At 38.2% G+C, this 25749-nt stretch overlaps 4 protein-coding genes across 8 annotated transcripts in view; 2 read left to right on the forward strand and 2 right to left on the reverse strand.

Annotated features, from left to right (window-relative positions):
* Positions 1–23: 23 nt before the first annotated feature.
* LOC306875934 (intraflagellar transport protein 88 homolog) lies at positions 24–11370 on the forward strand. Of its 4 annotated transcripts, XM_079426754.1 has the most exons (28): positions 230–353; positions 722–808; positions 893–955; positions 1043–1102; positions 1413–1466; positions 1550–1613; positions 1776–1845; positions 1978–2068; positions 2148–2252; positions 2331–2433; positions 2538–2652; positions 2764–2995; positions 3071–3141; positions 3246–3332; positions 4026–4125; positions 4927–5013; positions 5125–5311; positions 5909–6017; positions 6182–6332; positions 6453–6568; positions 6658–6710; positions 6802–6867; positions 6972–7078; positions 7532–7592; positions 8990–9034; positions 9372–9419; positions 10468–10581; positions 10948–11364. In XM_079426754.1, the coding sequence occupies exons 2-28, from the start codon at positions 722–724 to the stop codon at positions 11067–11069; spliced, it is 2568 nt and encodes an 855-aa protein (XP_079282880.1). In that variant the 5' UTR covers positions 230–353; the 3' UTR covers positions 11070–11364. The 4 variants fall into 4 exon arrangements, with proteins under 4 accessions (XP_079282883.1, XP_079282881.1, XP_079282882.1 ...); XM_079426755.1 differs by lacking the exon at positions 9372–9419 and having other exon boundaries at positions 43–353; XM_079426756.1 differs by lacking the exons at positions 8990–9034; positions 9372–9419 and adding an exon at positions 1209–1250 and having other exon boundaries at positions 44–353; positions 10948–11370.
* Positions 11371–11487: 117 nt separating this feature from the next.
* On the forward strand, positions 11488–13345 carry LOC306876325 (interleukin-17D-like). The gene is made up of 2 exons (XM_079427409.1): positions 11488–11988; positions 12579–13345. The coding sequence occupies exons 1-2, from the start codon at positions 11681–11683 to the stop codon at positions 12898–12900; spliced, it is 630 nt and encodes a 209-aa protein (XP_079283535.1). The 5' UTR covers positions 11488–11680; the 3' UTR covers positions 12901–13345.
* On the reverse strand, positions 12923–16664 carry eef1akmt1 (EEF1A lysine methyltransferase 1). Its single transcript, XM_079427408.1, has 5 exons — positions 16504–16664; positions 16203–16361; positions 16012–16094; positions 13808–14097; positions 12923–13702 (listed from the first exon to the last, which is right to left on the reverse strand). The coding sequence occupies exons 2-5, from the start codon at positions 16347–16349 to the stop codon at positions 13572–13574; spliced, it is 651 nt and encodes a 216-aa protein (XP_079283534.1). The 5' UTR covers positions 16350–16361; positions 16504–16664; the 3' UTR covers positions 12923–13571.
* A 26-nt stretch (positions 16665–16690) lies between these two features.
* The window catches only part of xpo4 (exportin 4), a 32239-nt gene continuing 23180 nt past the window's right edge, over positions 16691–25749 (reverse strand). For both annotated transcript variants that reach the window (XM_079427410.1, XM_079427411.1), the window contains 10 exons: positions 22586–22745; positions 22213–22382; positions 20607–20781; positions 20186–20479; positions 19905–20085; positions 19695–19813; positions 19443–19573; positions 19177–19294; positions 18095–18187; positions 16691–17989 (listed from right to left, as the gene is read on the reverse strand). In XM_079427410.1, coding sequence (XP_079283536.1) covers positions 17792–17989; positions 18095–18187; positions 19177–19294; positions 19443–19573; positions 19695–19813; positions 19905–20085; positions 20186–20479; positions 20607–20781; positions 22213–22382; positions 22586–22745 — 1639 coding nt within the window. In that variant the 3' untranslated portion in view covers positions 16691–17791. The remainder of the gene's footprint in view (positions 17990–18094; positions 18188–19176; positions 19295–19442; positions 19574–19694; positions 19814–19904; positions 20086–20185; positions 20480–20606; positions 20782–22212; positions 22383–22585; positions 22746–25749) is intronic.

The raw sequence follows: 25749 nt of genomic DNA on the forward strand, positions 1-25749 counted from the left end.
CGGCGTCTCACACGCGCCTAAATACACCAGGACGTTTACAGAAAGACAATTCTTTGGATTGCAGCGCAGAAGGCGTTCATACGTACATTAAGATATGTAATGTAAAAAACAAACAAAACAAAAAAACATAGACACAAATATTATCAATGCAGCAACTAATAGCGAAACAGTAAAGTGGCTAGTGTGTGTAGCCTATGGCATTACGTCTCTGTATCCTAGCAACCGACGTGTTGACGAGTGTAGTTAGCTGCTGATGGGCTAACGTTACATACACGTTTTTTCTGGAAATTTCAATGTAATACAGCTATTAATTTGCAGTTTTTTGTCAGTAGGCAAACTACTATATTAACCAGGTAAGTAAAACTATCAACATTCACAAACCTCAGATGTTGGTAACGTTAGTTACATTGTATACGAGATATGTGGTGTGGTCGTGAATTAGCCATGTAAACGAACTTGTGTTTTCAGGGAATGGTTTTTATAGAGTAAGTCGCATATTTATTCAAAATAATGCCTAGAAGTTGTAAGAGTTGATTCTTTTCTGTCTTTTATAAATGTTCTCACTGTCTTACGTTAGTTTGGATAACGTAAGTCTCCATTGTTGCCTGAAAAAGGCATTCGCCTTCTATTCTTAGTATTTATAATTAGCCTTTTTATTAGACAAATGTAGTATTAACGTCAAAACATTTTCATGAATTTTGGTTCTGTTTTGTTATTTCAGATGGAGAACGTGCATCTTGTCCCAGAGGAAGAGGAGCATGATTTGTATACTGGCTACAATGATTACAATCCTACTTTTGACTCAGAGGTACACAAATACTTGCACCTTAGACATGCATTTATTGAATTTCATAATTTGTTTTTATGCATCATGGTTTTCCTGTCCCTGCAGGACCTTCACAATGATGTAGGCTTTCAGCAGGCAGTCAGGACTAGTCATGGCAGAAGACCACCAGTAAGTTGTATTGCATCTGCTGATTAATCTAGAATGTCAAGCACACCCGTAATAATAGACACTAAATTGATTTATTCAATATTTTAGATGACTGCAAAATATCCTGGCACTGCTATTGGAGGACGGCCAATTGGAACAGCTTATGGGGTAAGTAAAGCATATGGATTTACACTACTACATTTCTGACTGAAAATTCAATAGCTTACGTTAGAATGATAGCAGCATGTTAGAATGTACAATGTCTTATAATCAGGAAGACAGCTCTCAGGGCAGGAAAGGTGAAGGTCTCCAAGAGGTGAGAGATTATACAGTCAGAATCAGGATGGTCAAACATAACAAGCACGTTTCTTGTTGACTGTATTGGATTCATTTCATGTTTTAATGAGGGAATGTGAAGCTATAAATGATGCTATTTGTTTTCCTTTTTTATCTTTATATTTCTGATGTTAATATCTAGTCTCGGATGCATGTTGGCACTGCTATGGGAAGACCTATGACTGGAGCTGTTCAGGTGGGACAAATCTCTGGTTTATTTGTTCTTTGTCATATGCAGTGAAATTTTATTAATCTTCTATGTTTTTGTGTGTTGTACAGGACGGTGCGGCTCGTCCCATGACTGCAGTGAGAGCAGCAGGATATTCTTCATCTATAGCCAGAGGTGCTTTCACACGTGAAACCCACTTGCACATGTGCTGTTCGGCCACATTTTACTTGAAATATATATTAACTGTCTCGTAATGATATTTGATTCATACATTTTAACTCATGAATTGGTGAAAAATGTGACAATTTACTGCATTTTAATTGTTTGAATTTCCAGGCTCAGTGTTTGATCCCCTGGGGCAATCAAAAGGACCTGCCCCTCCATTAGAGACAAAGAATGAAGACACGTATGCATACCTCTGGTTTCATAGTGCTTGAGAAGCCATTGACAACTACTTTTTGATTACTAGATCCCACTTTACGTCTTTAGTTTTACTTGGAGATGGACAGCTTTTTGGTCTAATTACTTTCTTGTTCAGTCCAGAGGAGAAGATAAAGATCCTCGAAAAGAAAGTGAATGATTTGATAGAGGAGAGCTGTCTTGCTCATGCTCGTGGGGATCTTCAGCTGGTAGGTATAGCTTTATAGCTGCTATAAGTGATTTTAAAGAATTGTCATTTGGATACCTGAAGTAGATTTTTTTCAACAGTCTTTAGAGAAAGCCAAGGAGGCTGGCAGGAAGGAGAGGGCTTTGGTGAGACAGAGAGAACAAACAGGCACTGCAGACCACATCAATCTGGATCTGACCTACTCTGTGAGTGCATCGCTCCATGTAAATACATGTCTTGACTGAAAACTGAAAATTCACATGACTCTTTCATGCTTTGTTCAGGTGCTGTTTAATTTAGCAAACCAATATGCCAATAATGATATGTACACTGAGGCCTTGAACACTTACCAAGTCATTGTGAAGAACAAGATGTTCAATAATGCCGGTGAGCGAATTTCAGATGTGTTTTAAAATATCTCAGATTCACTCCTCTTTGATATAAGTGTGTTTCTAATATCAGGTTTTGTGTAACTGCTTACCCTACTATAGGACGACTGAAAGTGAACATGGCAAATATCTATTTCAAGCAAAAGAACTACACAAAGGCAATCAAATTTTACCGGATGGCTTTGGATCAGATCTCAAATGCCCACAATGCAATGAGGTCAGTACTTGTAGATGCACGTGTCGTGTTGTGTGAACTGCATAATTGTTTATGCGGGTCTTGGGTAATTTGATGTGATTTTTCAACACGTAAAGTTCTCATATTGTATAGGATCAAGATTATGCAGAACATTGGAGTTGTGTTCATACATATGGGCCAGTACTCAGATGCCATCACATCCTTCGAGTACATCATGAGCGAAAGCCCCAACATTAAGACTGGCTTCAACCTCATCCTGTGTTACTATGCCATCGGAGACCGGGAGAGGATGAAGAAAGCTTTTCAGAAACTCATTTGTGTGCCCCTCGGTATTGATGATGATGACAAGTATATCCCTCCTAATGTGAGTGCATAATTTAAATTATTGTTTTACATATATTTGAACTGAATTATGTCTTCTTCCTTTTTTTTATTTTAGGATGACCCTCATGGAAACATGGTGATTGAGGCTATAAAGAATGATAAGCTTCACCAAATGGAAAGGGAGAGGTATTATAATCCATTGAACATTCTGTTGGATCTATAATTCTTAAGCTTCGCGTTTATTATTCTCAGAATTTTTTTTAGTATGTTTGTTTTGCTTTTCTTTCTAGGAAAGCACTAGCAGAAAAATACATTATGACTTCAGCCAAGCTTATTGCTCCAGCCATTGAGTCGTCATTTGCAGCTGGGTTTGACTGGTGAGTTATTTATACTACTTTTCATAAGTTTGGGGTCAGTATATATATTCAACAAAAAAAAAGTTTTTTATTCAGCAAGGATGCATTAAATTGGTCAGAAAAGACAAAATGCTACAAAATATTTCTGTTAAAATGTTGTTCTTTTGAATTTTTCATCAGAGAATTGTGCTGCAGAAACTGATTTTAACACTGACAACAATATTAAATGTTTCTTGAGCAGCAAATTAGCATATTTGAAATTATTTCTGAAGAAATGCTGTACGACTGAAGACTGGAGTAATGGCTGCTGAATATTCAGATTTTCCATTTTAAATAATAATAAATTACATTTTTTAAATATTTAAAATAGAAAAGTTATTTTACATTGTAATAATATTTTTAAATATTACTTTTTTATTATATTTTTGTTTAAAATGTAGTCTTAGTGAGCAGAAGAGACTTATTTCCAAAACATTAAAAATAAATTACTTACCCTAAACTTTTAAGTGGTAGTGTGTGTGTATTCCACAAGAGGGCGTTAAATGACAAGACTTGTCCATGCCATTCCATTAACAATATATATATATATATATATATATATATATATATGTATTATTTATTTTGAATAATTAATTATAGGTCATTATTATGAGTTAAGACTAAAGTAAACCATCCATAGAGTTTGTCCTAAAGCTTAATTTGGCACTTTTTCAGGTGTGTGGACATGGTGAAGGGTTCACAATATGTGGAGCTTGCAAATGACTTGGAGATCAGTAAAGCTATTACATACTTAAGACAGAGGGACTTCAGACAGGTAGATGGGTCCCTGGAGACACACTCAAATTATGTTCCATTTGATATATTACCACAGAAAAGAGCCATATTGCTCTATGTCTGTGTGGAACCATTGTTTCTGTCTTATAACACTTTCCACATTCAATGGTCCATTTTATTTTGTTTTCTTGCCTGTCCATCTGCATGACTATTGAGGCTGAGGTATGTTTGTGTTGTTGGAGAACGTGTGTGTGTGTCTTTCTGCTGTAGGCCTTGTGTATATGTGTGCTGATACTGTATTGTGTTGCAATTGCTTCTCACATTTCATGTAGCAGCAAATGTAATGTGATGTAACTTAAGTGTATTTTGGGTATTATTAGGGTGGCCATATGTGTCGTTCATACGGGACACGTCCTGGCCAGGATTTTAATATTGCCTAAATCATCCAAAGTAGTTTTACCAATAACATGCAGGTATTGTACATAATCGACCAATAATGGCACTGCGTGTGAGAAGGTGAGATCTACAGAGAACGATCAAAGCGATGCAAATATGCGCACGTGTTTGTTCGTTCGTTTGCCTTGAAGCGTGTCGCAGCGCACCGATCAAAAAAGACACCAAGGCAGGCGTGAGAGCGATTCCAAAGCATCTACCTGCACAGTGCAAATAGCCAAAACCTGGATAGTTTAGGCAATATAGAAATTCTGGCAAGGACACATCCCGTAAAAATTGCCCATATGGTCACCCTAGGTATTATTCAATTATATGATAGTGAAACAATAATCTACATTACCAATTTCATCAAGTCACTATAAATATACCTAATCAATTTTGTTTCCAGGCAGTCGAGACGCTAAAGATGTTTGAGAAGAAGGACAGTCGGGTAAAAAGTGCTGCAGCCACTAATCTTTCTTTTCTTTACTTTTTGGTGAGTACATTACTATAAAGCATTGACCTCAAAGAGCTGGTGTTAACAAGGTTCTCACAGACATGCTCTTGTATTGTTGCTTCCATTTGCCTATTTCTGTGTCTTCTCCAGGAAAAGGATTTTGACCAGGCTGACCGGTATGCTGAGCTGGCCATGAGCGCCGACCGCTACAACCCCGCTGCCCTAGTGAACAAAGGCAACACAGAGTTTGTGAAGGAGGACTATGAGAAAGCAGCAGAGTTTTATAAGGAGGCTCTTCGTAATGACTCATCTTGCACTGAAGCTCTCTATAACTTAGGTCTGCTATCACAAACTTGACATCCTAAGGGTTACGTTACATGAGATATACTTAAATTTGTACTTTAACCTTTCTACTTTTTAAATGTTTCAGCTGAGACCAAGACTATATGTGACCCTGGACCACAAAACCAGTCTTAAGTGTAAATTTTTCTATTGTCAATTTTATACATCATCTGAAAGCTGAATAAATAAGCTTTCCATTGATGTATGGTTTGTTAGGATCGGACTATATTTGGCCGAGATACAACTATTTGAAAATCTGTAATCTGAAGGTGCAAAAATATCTAAATATTGAGAAAATAGCCTTTAAAGTTGTCCAAATGAAGTTCTTAGCAATGCATATTACTAATCAAAAATTAAGTTTTGATATATTTACGGTAAAAATTGACAAAATATCTTCATGGAACATGATCTTTACTTAATATCCTAATGATTTTTGGCATAAAAGAAAAATTTATCCTTTGACCCATACAATGTATTTTTGGCTATTGCTACAAATATACCCCAGCGACTTAAGACTGGTTTTGTGCTCCAGGGTCACATATATTAATAACGTAAGCAGTTTTAAAGCAGAAATCTCTGTTTCCTCCTGCAGGTTTGACCTATAAGAGGCTGGGTAGACTGGAGGAAGCCCTGGACTGCTTCCTCAAACTGCACGCTATCCTCAGAAACAGTGCTCAGGTCATGTACCAGCTGGCTAATCTGTATCCTTCCTTAAAATGTCAGTAATCAAAATTTAGATTGAATAAAACTCTGCTCTGTGATGGTTTTCGTCATTTCATTTGCCAGGAAATAGAATGGATACAGTAAGTATGGTAAGTTAAAGTTCATTTGCTTGGTAAGAGTCATATTCCTTAAGCGACTTTAGATATGAGATGTTGGAGGACCCTCATCAGGCCATTGAATGGCTGATGCAGCTCACCAGTGTGACCCCCACAGATGCCCAGGTGCTGGCTAAACTGGGAGACCTTTATGATAATGAAGGAGACAAGTCACAGGCCTTCCAGTACTATTATGAGGTAAAAAACAAAAAAAACGAGTGCAGTTAAAATTTTTGTGGATATTTTTGGGTATTCAAGTTACTGAAAGAAAGCAAATTGGCAGAGGTAGCATTTAAAATAATAAATGTGTTATTTCAGTCATACAGGTATTTTCCCTCAAACATTTGTGTCATTGAATGGTTGGGAGCATATTACATCGACACCCAGTTCTGTGAAAAAGCTATTCAGTACTTTGAGAGAGCTACCCTCATTCAGTAAGTTACTAAATATATGAATTTATCATGAATATTCTGCATGTATTTGGAGATAAAAAAAAAAAAAAAAAACTTTTCATGAATGTCAGACCGACACAGGTGAAGTGGCAACTGATGGTGGCTAGCTGTTATCGAAGAAGTGGTATGAACTTGACCGTAATCATAAATTTAACCATAAGCTGTCATCTCAGTGCCTTCAAAATCATGATTTATATTTTTTAATTTGTTTTCAGGGAATTATCAGAAGGCACTTGAGACCTACAAGGACATTCATCGAAAATTTCCTGAAAATGTTGAATGTAATGTGTTTAGCAGTTATTTTCAGTTTTTATTTTTCAGTTATTTTGAATTGTCTGTACCCTTCTAGAGGCTCTGAGTCTCAAAATGACTTTCTGTCGGGCAGGTCTACGCTTCCTGGTCAGGCTGTGCACAGATATGGGACTAAAAGAGGTGCAGGATTATGCCACCAAACTCAAGAAAGTTGAAAAAATGAAGGAGATCAGAGAACAGGTACCCTGATTTCTCTCATGCTGTTTATATGCTATTGTTTCAGAATAGAATAGATCTTTATTGTCTTTGTTAAAAGGAACAATGAAAAAGCATTTCGCAACTCTTCAATGGCAGAATAACAATTAACATTGTGTTTCTCCTTTTCCAGTTGTCCTTATTATTTATATACAATATTTACAATGTAAATAAAAATAGGTGAATATATACAAATAAATAAGCGAATAGTTGAGTGGAAGTGAGGAGTGAACAAAAACACATAATCAAGTGTGGAGAGTTTCAAAGTTTAGAATTTAGAACAAGAGAGAGAGAAATATTACCTGGGTTTCTTCTTGTCTTGTTCCTTTAGCCAAGAAAACCCATGGTTTATTATTAAAGAACATGTTTGTTGGTCTGTATATGAAATATTTGAGAGCTGCAGAATATTTGACAGCATTCTGTTATTGACACACACAGAGGGTGAGATCTGGGAGGGACAGCAGTGCTCGAGGTCGCAGGGAAGGCAGCGCTGGCAGTGGTGAGTGGACAGTTTTAACTTAACCTCATCGATAACCTTCAAAATGAAATACTAGTCATTAACCGAATACATGCTTCTACTTTACATTTTCCATTGACCTCAATCTGTAATCTGCCTCTGTTGGTAAACAGGAAATACTTCAAACCTTACACACACTCTCCCTAAGAAACCCAGGGGTATGACTGTAATTCCCCTAATATAGTGAATCCAGGTGGACAAGCTTAGTGGAGACTGCTAGCTCTGTGATGTGATATTTCAAAGAGAGAGTGCATGTGTCTTAGGCACCTGTTCTCAGTCGAAATCACAAGATTTAGAGATTTTAATCCAACAACTTCCCTTTAGACCTTTGTTTATGGTTTGTTTTAATTTATAGTGTAGTAATATTATGATTTTATTTTATTCAAAATATTATTTTCGTTCTTGATTTCTCTTCTGGGACATCAGATGTAGATCTCTTGTCAGGTGATGTCCAGTTATCAGCTTCAGGCAGTGCTGGGTTCAAAGGTCATGCAGCACATTCATTTTCAAACAAAGTGACTGTTATCAGCCTCTTTCTGCATCTCACTGCTCTCTTCTTCCAACACTTTCTTTTCACATCTCCTAACACATTAGGAAGCAGCTCAAACTCCAAGAAGCCCAGTGGTATGATCATTCCCTGCCTCTGTAGAATAGAGCAGAAATAAGAGGAATCTACTTGAATATGAAAGTGGTTGGTTTTATAATGGATTTGATTTGGCTTCTTCATAAATTTAATGTAGTCATAATTCTTGTCACTGTGGAAAATAAGAAAAGTAAAGGGCATTCATCCATTTAGAAGTTTGGGGTCAGTAAGAATTTTTTATGTTTTTTGAAAGAAGTCTCTTTAAGTTCACCAAGGCTGCATTCATATATTTTATTTAATCAAAATTAAAACAGTAAAAACGGTTTTATTTTGAATATTTTCTGATTTACGTATGTCAAAAACAGTTGTGCTGCTTAATATTTTTGAGGAAAAACGTGATACATTTTTCCAGGATTCTTTGATGAATAGAAAGTTTAATAAAACCGCATTTAAGTGTTTTGTAAAATTATAAACTATATTGTCACTTTTGATAAATTTAATGAATCATTGCTGAATAAAAAAACATTCTGACCTCAAACTTCTCAAGAGTAGTATAATTTTTGTACAGCCATTCAGACACAGCATATAATTACAATTATGAAATCTCCCATATTGGGAGAATAATGGGACAGACCTGAATTTCTCCTTCCCAGAAAGCATTTATTTTCTTTTCCTAATCTGCATTCTCTTTCACTTTATGTTATAAGCTTCATCTTCATAATTTTGTTAGTAATCTGTTATTCTCTTTGTTATTGTTTATCTCTTATTAATCTGTTCATGGCTGTGCACCTGAAAGGGAGCAGCGCAAGCCCCATCAATACCCCTCCTCTGAGAGCCAGTGGTATGATTACACACACTACAGAAATACATTAGAAGAAGAGCTCACACACTCCTCCTGTACACCTATAAAACAAGCATGCCATTGCATTCTGCTCAAGAATAAACTGCTGCTACTGCACCCGTTAGTCAGCTTTGTTACGGATGCCATTCATTCCTCACATTCTGCCCGGCAGTCATAACTAAACTCAACACATAATACTAAGTTTGCCATTCTATTCACAAATAATTTTCGTTGTTGTACAGCGCAACCTAATTTGTAGGCCTCAGCTCTCAGTCTAGCCTTTCCACTGTCTCTACAGAGTTCTGTCTTCTTCTCTTTCCTTTTATTTTCTCTGCAGTTTTTCGCTCAGAAGCTAAGTATAGTCCTGTGCTGGAGCAGGGCAGAGGTATGTACTGATCAATCCTCTAGGTGATTAAACACAAAAAAATCATAGCTGCAAGCTTCATGGAAAACTTCAAACCCAGTCCATATGTCAGAATGTTGTTTTTAATGCCTGTAGTTCCCTGTAATAAGACAGCGTCCAAGGACATGAATTCAATCACAGCACAATAGAGAGCAAACATGTGCTGTGAAAGCCCTATCTGCCAAAACCACTGTTTCCAGGGAATATCCCGCTCTCACTGTTTGACAGAGTGTTTCCAGAACCTTCTTTCGGTTTGCAAAGCACTGAGTGCAAATAAACCAGTGAAATATTTCACAAGTACACTCCTGAACAACAGTGTCCCAGTATCAGATCGCTTGATCTCGCTGTACTCTCATTACTGTTACTTGGCCATTTGGATGCATAAACTGATATAACATTAAAGATGTTTTATGAATACGAACAATAGAAATATTCAGAGGCAGTGTTTATTTAGCTTTTTGTTTTATATGTGATATTTATTTGGATTCTGGCTTGATTCCTCAGTCAGGTGTACATGATAGGAAAAACTACTGTATGTCAGCAATAAGTTTTTCATTTTAATGCCTTTGTGTTTTGTCGTTGGGATGGTTAAATATATTTACCTGCGAAACTCCGGTTTCACATCTGCCCCTCAGCACTCAGTTCCTGTCGTAACAGCCGAGATGTGAAATGCAGCTGTGTGCCGTTGTCTTTATGCAGCACAAATGCTTTCCATAATGCAAGTCATATGGTTGCAGAGTGAACTCACTTTATTTAGGATTCTAATGTCACATAGGCGTTGCTTCAAGTGCAAGCTGGAGCTGTTGTTTGTCATGCTTTTTTGTTTATCAGCATTCTCTAACATTTGTTTTGTCGTAGCGTTTAAGCATGGCTTACATTGATGATGGTGGCAAGTCAAATGCAAATGCCTTTTTTTTTTTTTTTTTTTTTTCTTTTCTTTTGTTCAAAAGAATCTGACTGCTGTAAAATAACTCTCACTCCAGAAATGTTTTGAAGTCCAACGCTGGCTCTTTTGGATGTGTTTTCTCAGACAGTGGACAGAGCAACCATGGCACCAGCGCCAAGGGTGAGAGGCTTAGCGTTAAACTGAAAACTCTTCCAGGGTCCAATGAGCCGTATGAGGCCAGCACTCAGCAGGAAATAGGTGAGAAAGAACATGTCATCATTTGTGACTGATAAACAATCTAGTAAAAATAAAATTGTGGTAGAATACTTAATTTTTCAGTACTCAAACAGTAGGGCATGCCACTGGCAATACCAAGAATCAATCCTCAGGGAATGTGTGAACTGATTAATTGTCCACTTTGAGTGCAAGTTGCTTGGATAAAACCCACTGTTAAGTGTTAAATGTATGATGATAAATGATCATTTCCATAATCATGTTACCTTTTTTTCTGGCTGGTTTATTTAATAGCTTTAATAGTTTTCTCTTTCATGTGAAGGAAAGAAAGCGTCTGGCCTGGTCTGTGCTTATTAAAATGCATTGCTTCTATTGTATTCATCATTTTAGATGCGTCGTATGTTGATCCTTTGGGGCCTCAAATGCAGAGACCGAAAACTGCAGCAAGAAAACACACTGAGGAAGATGAGTTTGCTGATGAAGAGCTGGGAGATGACTTGCTGCCTGAGTGATATGTGCAATGGATATCAGTTCAGTGGAATATCTGATATATGTCAAGAAATTTATTTTTGTAGTACTGTATTTTTAATAGTCCTAAAATACTTATTCTTTTCCAGGTATCTTATATCTCATTTCATTATGCTTTACTATATTTTGTAATAATACATAATACATTTAGAGATAATACAGTTTATTCCAAATTATTTAACTCATTTTGTGCATTGTAAAGACATCAACTTGAACTATCTGCATACAATGATGGTAAAGATGTAAGTGTAAAATATTAAAGTACAATATAGACTTTTCTTTGGCATCTAATGATTCAATTTCTTAAATATCTAAAAGGAATACAGAAACATTCCAGGAAAAAAAAAACCATAAAGTGAATTTTTCACATCAGCTCAAGGCAGCAGAGCATGATCATTATTCAGTATCAAACAGTCCGCCCAATATCTGGAGTCAAGTATCCTGAGCGCATTTACGGGACGGACGGATGAGCAGCTTTACACAGCAACTGATGTTTTTTCTGTAGGTCGGTTTAAGAGCTCTCCAGGGATTTACTTTATCTTTTCAGCGATCCCTTCCTGACAGTAAAGCGCGTTTAGACACGGTGTAATCTGAAATGCGCGGTCGGTTTGCGTCGATGCTTGTGTTGGTGTTGCTGTGGTGTTGCGGCAGCGCGCCGGGTGAACGGGGACTGAAGGTGACCAGGAGAGCACCGAGGACTCGCTCCTGTCTGGACTTACCGGAGGAGATTTTGGAACAGATGTTCGGGAGACTTTCGGTCGGGGTTCTCAGCGCGTTTCATCACACCCTGCAGCTCGCGCCACCAGAGCGACACAATCTGACCTGTCAATCAGCGTCTCGCCTAGCGCGAGACAAACCACGGACCCCTGTCAACTTCCTCAGCCTCTCGCCCTGGGCGTACAGGTAGGACCCCCAAACTGAGAAGACTAGGATGGGAATACTAAGTAGTTTAACCATTTAGTGCTTATGAGGAAGTAATATTTAGAAATATTTTTTGGACTTGAAGGCGGTATGGATGCAGTGCAGCAATTGGACCGTAAAAATACAAACAAAAATTTTAACAGTTCATTCGTTAATTCTTTTTATAAAATCACTTCATAAAATGAACAAAATATATATAAATAAAATATAGGCTACTCGTGTGTGAGTTAAATCAATAACGTAATATGAAAACTACAAAACAATCTGAATACTTTAATATATATCGACAACCACAATTGTTGTTATTTCGAGTCAAAGATGGCTAAAGTAATAACTTTAAGTAATAATCGGTAAATCAGATTAATTCAATAACCGTAACGCCTGATTCACACGTGTTTTGATGCACCGCAAGAATCATTCACTCGGGAATCGATTTAGTTTCGGTCATGAAAATGATTCAGTTCTAAAGAAGAGCCTGTTCGATTGTGTTCCCGACTCCAATCCTGTGAGATTTGATTCCTCGCCTTTTTGTCTGCAAGAAAAATAACATTTTTCATTATTGTTCATCCAAGAATCTCCCATGATCCAGCGAGGTACCCTCGATATCTCCCGGAGGCGTACTGTTTGTGTAAGGGATGCCTGAGCGGACCGAAAGGGGAGGAAAGTGAGCGCTTCCGCAGCACTCCAGTGTTCATGCCGACCGTCATCCTGCGCCGGACTGGCTCGTGCGTCGGGGGCCGGCATTCCTACACGGAGAGCTACGTGTCCATCGCCGTGGGCTGTACTTGTGTGCCACTGTTGGAAAAAGACAGAAAAACACAAAAGGGCAAGCCAAGCGTGAAAAGAGCATTGTCTAAAAATTCCAGCACCTTCAGACAGAATGGACTTAACTGATCCATTTTAAACTTTTTTTTTTGTGTGTGTGTGTCAGTTTTATTTCCTTAATGTTTTCTTTCAGTTGGTGAAAGGAAGAACTTGAGACAGAACTTGGTCTTGCAGCTGCAGATTCTAGTCTGCAGTGCCAAGCAAAAGGAAAACTTTCTGTGCCAAAATACAAACATTTTCTAATCCAAAGTACTTTGAGAAAGCCAGTCAGCACCATGGTGTTAGATAACCAAATACCGTCCAGATGTATTCAAGAAAATCACTAGAAATGCTTCTGTTAAAGGCAAACAAGGATATCATTTACAAGACGACATATTTCACGTGACTTTGGGTCAGTCCTCCTATGATTACTTTATTAAAATTACAAGAACACTGATATCGCACAAGTCTAGTGTATAGTATATTATATACAAATGCACTTCAAACATTCACTTCAAGACCATTTTATGCATTGAAACAAAGTTAAACTGTCTGAGATTGTTTGCTTCAATTTTATGCCAGAAGCCAAAGTATAATCAAAGACTGATCGCAGATCTCTGATGAAGGGCCAAATCCTCCGCTGTAATATCTGGATCCTGCTATGGACCTCCTGGAGTGAGAGGATTTATTGTTCCAAATAATCATCTGATGTTTGATAGGAAAAAAACAACATTCAGATGTTGTCAGCGTAAAAGCCTTTTTCACGAGAGAAGGCTTGATTCATAGTTAACATAGCAGCGGAACTCATTGGCCAGATTGTGATTGTGTTTTGGTAAAAAACTGCACATCTTCAAATCCATAATTTTCCCAGCAAGCTCCTCCATAATAGCTCCTATAAGAATAAGCCAAAGGTGAACATGAACAAGACATAAAACAAGAGTTCTTCTCAAAAATATGTAACATTATATATATATATCATATATTCATTTCCACTTGCCTGTGCAGAGCAGGATTTTGCCCTTAGTGAGGTGTTTAATGGTGAGCGCCACCTTGCTGAGACACTCTTCAGACAGATATGGAGGGTCTGCGATGACAATGTCAAAGCTCTGAGGAAGCAGATCCTCAGGCAGGCACAGAGGGTTGTTGTAATCATACAAGACAAACTCATCTCCATACGCGGCAAAACGTCGGTCAAACTCCAGCAAAACAGCAGACACACTGTCTGACCTCGTGGATTCCAACTGCTTCAGCTTCTGATACACACTTGGTGCACTTATACAAGCTATCCTACAAACCAAGAAAACAAAAACATTGGAGTCAGAGGGGACACAACAGAGCAGTAATATATATTGGGGTCAGTAAGATTTTTTTTTCAAAAAAAGTACGATTTTTTTTTTTTAAGAATGAAAAATTATTCAGAAAGGATATATTAAACGGATAAAAAGTGAGAAATCTTTTGTAACGACTTAAGAGTCTTTACCATTTCAAATAAATGCCTTTCTTTTGAATAATAACATTGATAATAAATGTTTCCTAAGCACCAAATCGGCATATTAGAATGATTTCTGAGGGATCATGTGACACTAAAGACTGGAATAATGACTGCTGAAAATTCAGCCTTGCCATCACAGGAATCAACTAAAATTTGTAAATTATATACAAATAGAAAACAGCCATTTCAAACTGTCAAAACATTTCACTGGCGAGCAGAAGACATCTTTTAAAATCATAAAAACTCAAACTTTTAAGTGGTAATGTTTGTATATAAAGTACATTTAAAAATGTTAAATGTTTTGGCATTTAGTTAACCAATTTACAGCACACTCAGTGATGCACAACTAGTCACTCTTTGGCTAAATTTGGTGTTTTGAATCCAAAAAAAAAAAAAAAAAAAACACTTGTGACTCCTGTAGAAAGGGGAGGTCAAGCTGGCAAATTTCACAATGTTTATACAAGCTAATAGCTATTCCACAAGCCAGGAAAAAAAAATATATTTGAGTGAGAGGGGAAACATAATGGAGCAGTAATTTCTACTGTGGTCAGTTTTTCTTTTCTTTTCCCCCAAAAAGAAAGAAATGAATAGTATTTACCCACTCAACAGGATAGATCAATTACATGTAAGTGTTAAAGGTGGAGTAAGCGATTTCTGGAAGCCAATGTTGATATTTGAAATCACCAAAACAAACACGCCCCTACCCCAAAAGTGTTTCGGCCCCATTTTGATAGCTCCGCCCCACACATACGTAATCTATGCAACCCAGGCAACGATTAGTTCTGTGAAACAAAGCAAAACGATGCGTTTAAAGAGAATAAAAAATAATGTCAAAAAGATCAGTCCTGTCTGTTGTTTATTAATTCAAACGGACTTTCTACAATGCTGTCCGTTGACGCTGTACGTTTCATGTCATTGAAATTCGAGTGATCACTGTCCCACCGTGCAGTGAGTCAGGGAACTTACCAGTGACCGAATTTGTGGACACGAATTCAAGTGATTCACGAGCTCGGGAGCTGATTGAGACGCACCCCGTGTCTACACTGGTTGAGGTGAGGTGCGGCGCGACAAATCCCCGACAGAGAACTGCTGCCGCGTTCTATTTATGACGTACTGACACAAATTTCAAATGATTTTCAATGGTCGTTTATCGCGTCCAGTGTACAGACTTTAGCTGTTGCGTTGCATCCGGTGTAGACATGATGTTACTCACCTATAGAGAGGAACCAAAGCAACCTCGGCATCCAACCGCAGGCTCCTTGAGTTCTCTCCAGCAATGGAAAGCTGAGCCGATATTTATACGGGTCCTACTTTTTGCCTTATCGTTCCGCAGACATTTTCCACTTTTGCTTTTTATCCGCCGTCTCTTTCTGTCACTGGGCTTAGCTCTCCTTCATGAGTAGACACGCCCCTTACTGCTGATTGGCTACAAATTTGTTTTGGTACTCGGCCCCCCGACTCCGTTTTCTAAAGCGTTTTTGAAAAATGACATACCCCACTTTTAATGAATTGGTTGAGTGAATGTTTATGCTCACAGCACAATAAAAAACACTCAGTTGTCGCCTCCTACTGGTGTGTTGAGGTAACCTGCGGTAAAGGCCATTAAACGACTCAACGGTAGTGAACACCCATCACTACTGACCTTCTGTTCTACACACGCCAAAACAACTGCACAATGTAAAATCTGGCCAAAGGCGCTTGTGACCAACCTCCCATGTTCTCCAGCCTGCTGCATGACTTCCTCTGCTAACCGTATAGCCGTGTCTTCACTGTACCAGAACTGACTCATACCCTGATCACACAAACACATGAGCTGGTTACTGATCTCAGCTATATAGCCAACTTGTGTATAACAATCAACAAATCACCACGCAAGACACTTCTAAATCGTGTACTGTACCCAGTCTTCCTCTACAGCACCAACGCAGAACTTGTCGGTCTTGGAGTTTTGTTCCAGTCCCGTCCTTCCACTCTCGGCGTAAAACTCTTGCAGCGCTGCGAGCGTCGCGGCGGAGAGCTGGGGCACATCATCCTCGCTGTCACTCATGATAAACAGATCCTTCGTAACAAAATGACAAGGGAACGCGCAAACATTCAACGTTATAACGCGCATTCAAACATGATGCTAACCGGTTCTGCTAACGGTCGCAAAACATACTTAATACAAACATAACTTACGTTTCAACCAGTCTTACACTTACCTAACCAATGAACGATGCCTTTACAGTGTGTATTTAAGCAGTAACTTACAACACAGGAACAGCGCAAGCTTCACACGTGTTTGCAGTACGGTGGCCGAGCGAACTAAATCCCAACGCGAACACACGCGCGTATTTCCAGACCAGATATTTCATTCCGACAGACAAGATATTGAAAATACAGACCAAGAAAGCTCACTCACTTTTTTTTATAGCAAGTTTATATACACTTTACAGATCATTTCAGGCATTCCAAAATAACAATTAGTGCTTTGAACAATGGAAATAAAAACCATCAAATGCCCTGAATAAAACGGCTGACATCCCTCGATAGTCATTTTTTGGTATTTTATTGCTACAGCAACGTCGACAAGTTCCAAAATGAGTTAGTTTGTGTGTGTGTGTGTGTGTGTGTGTGAGAGAGAGAGAGCTAGTGTAAGTGGAACACTGTTTAAGTTATTTTTGAAAAACAAAACCTCATTGGGATCATCAGGCGATTGTGTGAAAATGTCCATCATAATTCAACAGACCTGTATTTTTGTCGCTTTCAGTGATACGGCTGCGATCAGGGCGAAATGACAATGGCAAAGAGTAAAACTACAATCATTCAAATCAATCAGAAAATTCAAACTAGCCCCTTGTCCTCCTGGTGAAGTTGTATAACAATAAAAAAAATCAAAGTTCCATCAACTATAATCTTATAAAACCTTTCAGTCCTTTTAAACACTTTCATTTTTTGTCTTTTTCGAAAATATATATACAACCTTAAACACAAAAGTGATTTGGTTTTCCAAAAGGGCCTTCCTGCAGTTAAAGTTTCATTGGGAAAGGCTTTTTCGTTATCAAGGCAACCACATTTCACAATCCTAGTTACCGTGATAGCAGTACGACACGGTTCTATTCCTCGCTGTTGACACAGCTGGATCCGAGCTGTGAGAAACCACATACAAAAGGCACTCGAGGAGAAGCGTCTGCAAAAGACTTGTGTTTGTGTCTAAAAGGGGAAGGAAGGAGTCAGTTTTCAGAAAGATCACCCCTCTGCATTTCATAAATGTTCATCTGAGGAGCTCTCAGTGGCAAAGTAAACAACGGTCAGATCAGACTGAGACGATCACGACCGGCCGTCCCCTCTCGGCCTTCGCCAGCCTCTTTCTGTTCTCTGGAGGCGTGTGTGTCTGAAGGCCCAGAGGCGTCTCAGCATCTCCATGGTTTGGCATGGTGAAAGGCTTCTCTGAGTGGTAGAGGGGTTGGAGAGGGGAAGCTGTTGTGGACAGTTGCTGGAGGAGGTGGCTTATTTGACACACAGAAGCCCCCCCACATTGGCAACAAACTCCTCCAGGCTCTTCAGGAAGGCCACTTTTTGCTTGCGGTCCATGGTTGGAGGCGTGCTGCTGGCAGTGAGGCTGTTAAACGCGTCTGCCAGCCGCTGGTAAATCACAGCGTCCCTCTGATTGGAGAGCAGCGTCTCCACCAGCTCTGAATACTCCGCCTGAGACAAACACCATCACTTATCAAACACTACATCGACTGCTAATGCGTCACAAGATCATTCATTTCGTTCAGTTAAAATTCATATTGTAAGCATAAAACGTACCTGGTGAAGGCACACTAGTGTATAGAGCGCTTCTCCAGCTGCTACGGTCATCTCAGTGTTGTGCTTCTGGAGCACAAGCATGTCAAACACCAGCTATGCAGGAAGAGAGAGTGACAGAGAAATGTGCATTACTAAATCAACATTTTATACATGTGTATTAATCTCAGACAATTACATATTAACATGAAGGTTAGTGACATTACCACGTTTGATCATTCTGAGATCACGGACAACAGCCAATAATACTGACAAGAAATAATACTCACATTTGTCATCCCTTTTATGTGAGTCCATATCTACTGACTATGGAAGCCCGTTTCCACCACTGAATAAAAAATAAAAAAGGTAATTGTGACAATCTCACAGTTCTGACTTTTTTCTCTGAATTACTAATTAACATTTAGCAATTTTCTGAGAAAAAAAGTAAGAATTGTGAGATGAAAAAGTTGCAATTACCTTTTTTTTTTATTATTCAGTGGTGGAAACGGGCTCCATAACTGACAGCCTTGTCAATAGAATTTATGAATTTTGAGTAAATATGGTGTAAATCGTGTTTACTTTTTCGTGGTGAGATGCATTTGAATGTTCTCTGTTCAAAAGTTTGTGGTCAGTAAGATTTTTATTCAACGAGGATGAATTTAAATGATCAAAAGTGACAGTAAAATAAATGTTTTTAATTTTCTAAAAATGCTGAACTTTCTTTTAAATCAAAGAATCCTAAAAATACATCACAATTTACACAAAAATATTAAGCAGCATTTTCAGGACTGATAAAATAATGTTTCTTGAGCGCCAAATCAGCATATTAGAATGATTTCTGAGTTATGACTACTAAATTTCTATTTTTCTATGAAATATATGAAAATAGAAAATCACTTATTTTAAATTGTAACAATATTTGCAATATTACTGTTTTACTGTATTTTTGATCAAATAAATGCAGCCTTGGTGAGCAGAAGTGACATCTTTCAAACAAACATAACCTTACTAGGCCCAAAATTTGGAACTTTTGTGAATGGCAACAGACATTGCCTGTTAAAAACCCACAACAGTTGACCACTGGTTTAAACTTCATGACTCACTTTAAGGAAATGTCGTGTGGCAATAAATAGGGGTGTGTCCTTTTCCTGTGTCTTGGCGCACTGCTCAGCCAATGGGGATAGAGCCTCCAGACAGAGCTGACTGATCTCTGAGCTCATCCTGCAGAGTGTGTTAAGAAAAGCACTAGACCATACCCACCGTAATTCAACGACAAAAACTCAAGAAGGAAAATCAAACAATATGCTTAGCAAGCACAGTCTTTAAATAACGTAACTCTCTTCTGTATACACAAAAACAGCAAGGATACGAGGTCATGCCAAGCTCCAGGGAGCACATGAGACTTTTGAAGAGCTCCTCAGGCAGCTGAGGGATCTTCTCTGGGAAAATCTCACAGATGAAGGTGATGAGCTTATAATACTGGTTACACAGAGAAGGGAACTGGGTACAAGAGAAAGAAAGAGTGTTTCAGAACAGTAGCCCACCTTAAACAAGAAACAACATATAAGAGCATCTTTAATAATTTTCAAAACACAGCTCAAACTCAAAAGTCGAATTTTACCTTAAGCAAGTCCTGAGACATGAGGGGCAACACAATATTCACCCCATACAGCACGACATCAGCAGCTGATACGGCCCGTCCAGCACCAGAGCTCTGCTCCTGCCCGCGAAACACCTCATCTGCACAAAAAACACGGTTACTCCTCATCTCTCATGTAAACGCTCACAAGCTATGATGCAAATGAAGTGAATCATGAATGAACGCTCATACCAGTGTCACTGAAGTCAATGAACTCTTTGGAGAGCAGGTTGGTGAGGAGCTCCATGATGAGCAGAAGGTCCTGGTACTGGTCCTCCTCTGCGGCTACATCTAGTCTCTTGCGACCCAGATTGTTCTTGGAGTAAACCTGCAGCAGCGTCAAGCACACCTCGTACAGTTTCATAGACTTGGTCTGTGGAGACAGAGACGTGGTGCATTGAAAAGCATATTCAGGATACGCACATTCAAAATGTGTGATCACATCAAATTCAATGCAAGCGCTAATGTCTCACTTCGCCCAAGTAGCAGATTTGTTTGTGGGCCACTTCCACAAACACCTCTATGATGAGGTTGACTGTTTCTGGTGAGTTTCTGTAGACCTCCATGAGGCCGATGCAGCTGGACAGGAAGTCCATTAGGAAGCTGAACAGAGATGCCACATTGTCGATCTGCGTTGCTTCTGCGATGCCGCACAGAGCTTCCAGAGTGGCAACAATCTCCTGCTTCACGGCTTCCTCTTGACAGATCTGGGCGAAGTTCTCCTGGTTAATGAGGTTGAGGAAGCGCTGCTGGAGTGGATGCAGTACCTGCCATGCAGAGACAGAAAGAGACAGAGTTATGAGGCTATGCTGGTTTTTTTTTTACTGCTTTGTGTTCTCATTAGCAATAATGCTTGATCTTCCAAATATTTCTCTATAATAATTTTCTCCTCACCTCGGCCCAGTATTGCTGTTTGGTATCAGAATCCATATGAGCAAAGCCGCCCAGGACCAGGGCTTTCATTAGAGTTCGCTGGACTGTGCTGGACAGCATATGTAAGGGAGGGCTGCGACTGGCAAATTGCTTGGCCAAATTCCACCAGTTCTCACACTGCACAACAATATTCGCCCTGAACCGTCAGAGGAAAGAGTTGAGAAACACAAATGAACAAGCCTCACAAGAAATCATCTTTCAATCAATCACTCATAACATTTCAGACCTGTATAACATTCAAATGTGTTGCATCACTATTATTTATGAGAGATTCAAGAGTTTGAACATGCGCACAAACCACAGTCCAAAAGTCTGGGGTCAGTAAGTTTTTGTTTTGTTTTAAACTTACTTTTATTCAGGATGCATTAAATTGATCAAATATGGCAGTCAAGGAAATGATAACCTTCCAAAGGATTTATATTTCAAATAAATGCTGTTTAGTTTGAACTGCTGAAGGAATCCTAAAATAATGTCTCACATTCTTTCACAAAAAAATATTAAGAGGAACAGCTGTTTTCAACCTTGATGATAAATGTTTCTTGAGCATCAAACCATCATATTAGAATGATTTCTGAAGGATCATGTGACACTAAAGACTGGAGTAATGATGCTGAAAATTCAGCTTTGCCATTACAAGAATAAATTATATTTAAAATATATTAAAATAGAAAAAATTGTAATAATTTAACAATATTAATATTTTACTGTATTTTGCTATTTTTACTTTTTTCATATTTACTGGGCCTTTTCAAAAACAAAAAAATTCTACTGCCCCAAACTTTTGATTTGTAGTGCATGTGAACAAGATTTAAGAGTTAAAGTGGAAGAAATTATTGCTTTTCAGTAAAATGACTTTAACAGATAGTTCAGCCAAAAATTTAAAATAAAATGGATAAAATGGTAAATAAATAGTTTCTTGTTGCTGTAGCTATATACCTCAATATATCTTCTTTTGTGTTCAACAGAAGAAAAAAAATTATACAGGTTTGGTACAACTTGATGGTGAGTAAATGACAACCGAATTTTCATTTTTAGGTGGACTCTCTCTATTCGTTACACAAAGCAATCACATGACTTTAGAAGAATTTGAAGTAGTTGAGTCATAACTATCACTTTTATGGTGCTTTTTTGTGCTTGACATTGCCTACTCACTATATGCCTTGATTTTATAGAAAAAACTGCATTCTTTATATAAAAAAAAAAAACTTTTTGAATGGACTTAAAAGTTCGCAAATGTCAGAAACTACTCCTTAAAAGCAATATTTCTTTCTAAAAAGATTTTCATTGATACACAGTGCCATTTACTGTTAATTTACATTTATTCATGTAGCATTATGCAACCTTAAGTTAAGAAATCACTTTGCAATGCAATAGCACAACTCCACCAGCAGGCGGGGCACATTAAACGCATTTGGTCTTGTATCAACTGACAGTATCTGAAGACATCAGCACAGACCACTGGTCTCCTTGTGTCTGTCAGTGAGCAGCTGTCTTGCAGGGCGTTAGGCTCAATATTTAGCCCTCATTAATGCCCACATACGCATTACTCCAGCAAGCAGACACAAACCTCTCTCTCTTCTCCACCAGAGTCACCAGCAGCTCCACAGTGTCATTAGCTAGCTCTGGCTCAGAGCTCCACACCGACAGATTATTGATCACTTTCTCCAACAGATATCCCACAATCCACTGCGCTCCCTCCGTGTCCGCTCCAAATGCTGTGCTGAGAGGTATACTGATCTAAGGGAGAGAAGTAAAAGACAAAAGACCAACACTCAGAGGAAGAGTCAGAAGTAATAATGCGGCACATAAAAATGTCTAGGTTCAGTTCCAGGAATTTGTGCCTGATTTTTGAATGGAGCCAAAAAAAAAAACAAACTGAAGGCTTCATTCAGACATCAAGCCTGCCGTTTCCACATATTGATCTCATTTTGGCAACTTACTTGGCCGTAGAGTTTCTCGTCCACTAACAGGTATGTCTTGGCCCAGCGCCGAAGAAACCAGACAATATCTTTGCCCATCTGAGGACTCAGGAGCTCAGTCAGACTCGCTCGTGTAGCCCGAGACTCCACCTCTGAGGTTCTTAGCACTGCCGATAACAACCTGTGACAGAGAGATACAGAGAAATGGAAGTGCAAATCTTGTTGCATATACATGAGGCAACTGAAGAGAGTTCATGGCAGTTCTGTCTAGATGCACTGAGACTCAACAAAGGCCCACAATAACAAACGCTATCATTCCTTCACACCTCCACTGGTAAAGAAAGAGGACACAAGAAAGGGATTACAGCAGCTTACTATCCTGGAAGAGCGATATCCCACGCGCCCCGCGGAGTGCAGCACCATTAAATGTTTCACATTGTTTGTAAAGATAAAACCTCACTGACATTTCGGAGATGCGGGGTCGGTGACTGTTATTGGGAAACACAATCCCTTGGCCCACTGTCTTTCCAAATCCCCTACAGTCTGCCTGCTTTCCCCCACCCATAACCAGCCTACTGTCTCTCCAAATCCTTTGACCTCCACATCACCCCCATTCACATTCTCCATCCCTCCCCAACCCATCATCTCAGCGTCCTTCCAGTCTTTCAATCCTCACCTCTATCCTATTCCACAGTTTTGGAATAACACCATCCATTAAGGCCAAATCAGATTACAAGCAGATTTTTGCAGACAATACCGCTAGGTCTCTACGAGACCCAACCAGTAACCGCATAAACAGCTTCTACATCATTAAAATTACACTATTCATTAAATTCACAGTCTGTATCCCATTCCAATCAGATTAGAATCAGATCAAATATCTGCTTGGAAATGCCAAGGAAAAAAAATCCCTGTGTTTAACATCTGTAGCCCACCTCCTGCTCCTTCCCCCTTCACATAAAATAATAATAATTATAATAATAACAACATGCATTCATTTATATTTTTATTATTAATTATAAGATAAACAGTATTAATATATAACTACTATTTTAACTATTCAGGGCTCGCAAAATTTCTAAATTCCTGGTAGCCCTTAGGTAGGTACTCTTCAGATTTTGGTAGCCCAAATAAAATAAAGACCATAAATGTCAATCAAAAACATTATAAATACACAAATATCAACGAATATCAAGGAAAGAGTTTTATTTTACTATTTACAAGGTATTTGTAGAATTCTTAAAAATCTATTTAAGGCCATTTGAAAAATTATTTCATAGACAGTTTTAAATACGTTAATCGGTATAAGGCCTTAAAAACTCTTCAGTTTAGCTGTATCAAATTTAAGGACCCGTGGGAGCAATGTTCCCTCTAATGTTTTTTCTTGCTGAGCAAAACTTCTCTATTGGGCGGACATTTCGGGCACCTGAGCAAAAACATTCTTTATACCAGACCTGTACAGCACGCACACAAAAAAGTGTGTAACTTAACTTTAATGTGCTATTTATATTTGATTTGACCCTTGATGTAAATAAATGATGTACACTTTAGGTTACCTGAGAAAACATGTTTACTGCACAATACACTGCAGTTCAAAAGTTTGGATAAAGTTTTTTAAAGAAGTTTCTTATGCTCATCAAGGCTGTATCGATTTGATAAAAAATACTGAATATTATTTCACAAAATAATATTGTAAAATATTATTGCAATTTAAAATAAACTTTCTATTTTAATATACTTTAAAATTTTATTCATTCCTGTGAAGCAAAGCAGTATTTTCAGTGTCACATGATCCTTTAGAAGTCATTTTAATATGCTGATTTGTAATTAATGTTTGAAACAGTTGTACTTTTTTTGTTTAGTCAAAATAGAGATTTTGTGTTACAATATAAACGATTCAAAAGTTTGGGACAGAATTTTTTTCTTTCTTTTTAAAGATACTTTAAAAAAGTTTAAAGAAAGTTAAACTTTATTCAGAAAGGATGTGTTAAATGGATAAAATTGATAGTAAAGACTTCCATTGTTAGAAAATATTTCTATTTTGAATAAATGTTGTTCTTTTAAACTTTTTATTAAAAGAATCAAAGAAAAAAAGTTTAAAAATATTAAAATCATAGGAATATTTTACAATAATATATGTTAATATGTATATAATATTATTATTAATAATAATAATAATACAATTTTACATCAAACCAGCCATACAACAATGGTGAATGTAGACCTTAAAAAAAAAAAAGAAATGCTGAAAACAGAAACTAAAAATCAATCAACTTGGAAATAGCTTCTGAACATACGCATGACTCCAGGCCCCTAGTGCTCCTCTCTGACCCTGGGCTCTGAGTGGCACCTGGCCTGGCTCTAATTGAATAATGTGTGGGGAGTGGTGCTGCAGCATTGGCTGGCGCCGGTGATGGGGCCACTTGAGGGCTGCTGTTCGCGTGGCAGGCCTAGCTGGGCGTGTGCCAGGGCATTCCCCGCTGGGCAAATTAACTGCAGATCAAACAGCCTGTGCTACACCACGCCTGCTCTCTCCAGCAGCAATTCTGAGTGATACAATTAAAACAAGTCATTGTTCTTGTAGGCAGAATGATCAGTAGCTGGCTGCTTAATCTGCTCACAAGCTGATCATTACCACTACATCTGGAAAAAGGCATTTATCAGACAACCAGATGTTAAAGAGATACACTAGCGATCAAATTCTTACGATCTGCAGGATTTAAAAAAATGTTTTTGAAAGAAGTCTCTTTTGATCATGAATGCTGCATTTACTGGATTAAAACAGTGAAAACAGTAATATTGAGAAATTTTTATTTGAATAACAGTTTTCTATTTTAATAAATCTTAAAATGTAATTTATTCCTGTGATGGCAAAGCTGAATTTTCAGTCTCTCAAACCATCTAGTACCACCATCACATTTCCAGCATCAAATTTCATGTCTATTTCTGTGAATACCTTTTAAACGAAACAATCTGATAATTATATTTCAAGCCAAAGTCAACACCCAACTATATTATCCACCATTTTCAGTTGTGTGGAAAACATCCTTTCACAAACTCCTCCTACATCTTCATGATTGTTGAAAAGTCATTGAGGATGCCACACAAGGTGGGAGTCTATATCCTAGCACAAATGCCCTGAGTGCACAAGAATCAGCTTGAAAACATCTGGTCTACTTGTGAAA

This window comes from Barbus barbus (genome assembly GCF_936440315.1).
Source record: "Barbus barbus genome assembly, chromosome: 10".
Classification (NCBI taxonomy): domain Eukaryota; kingdom Metazoa; phylum Chordata; class Actinopteri; order Cypriniformes; family Cyprinidae; genus Barbus; species Barbus barbus.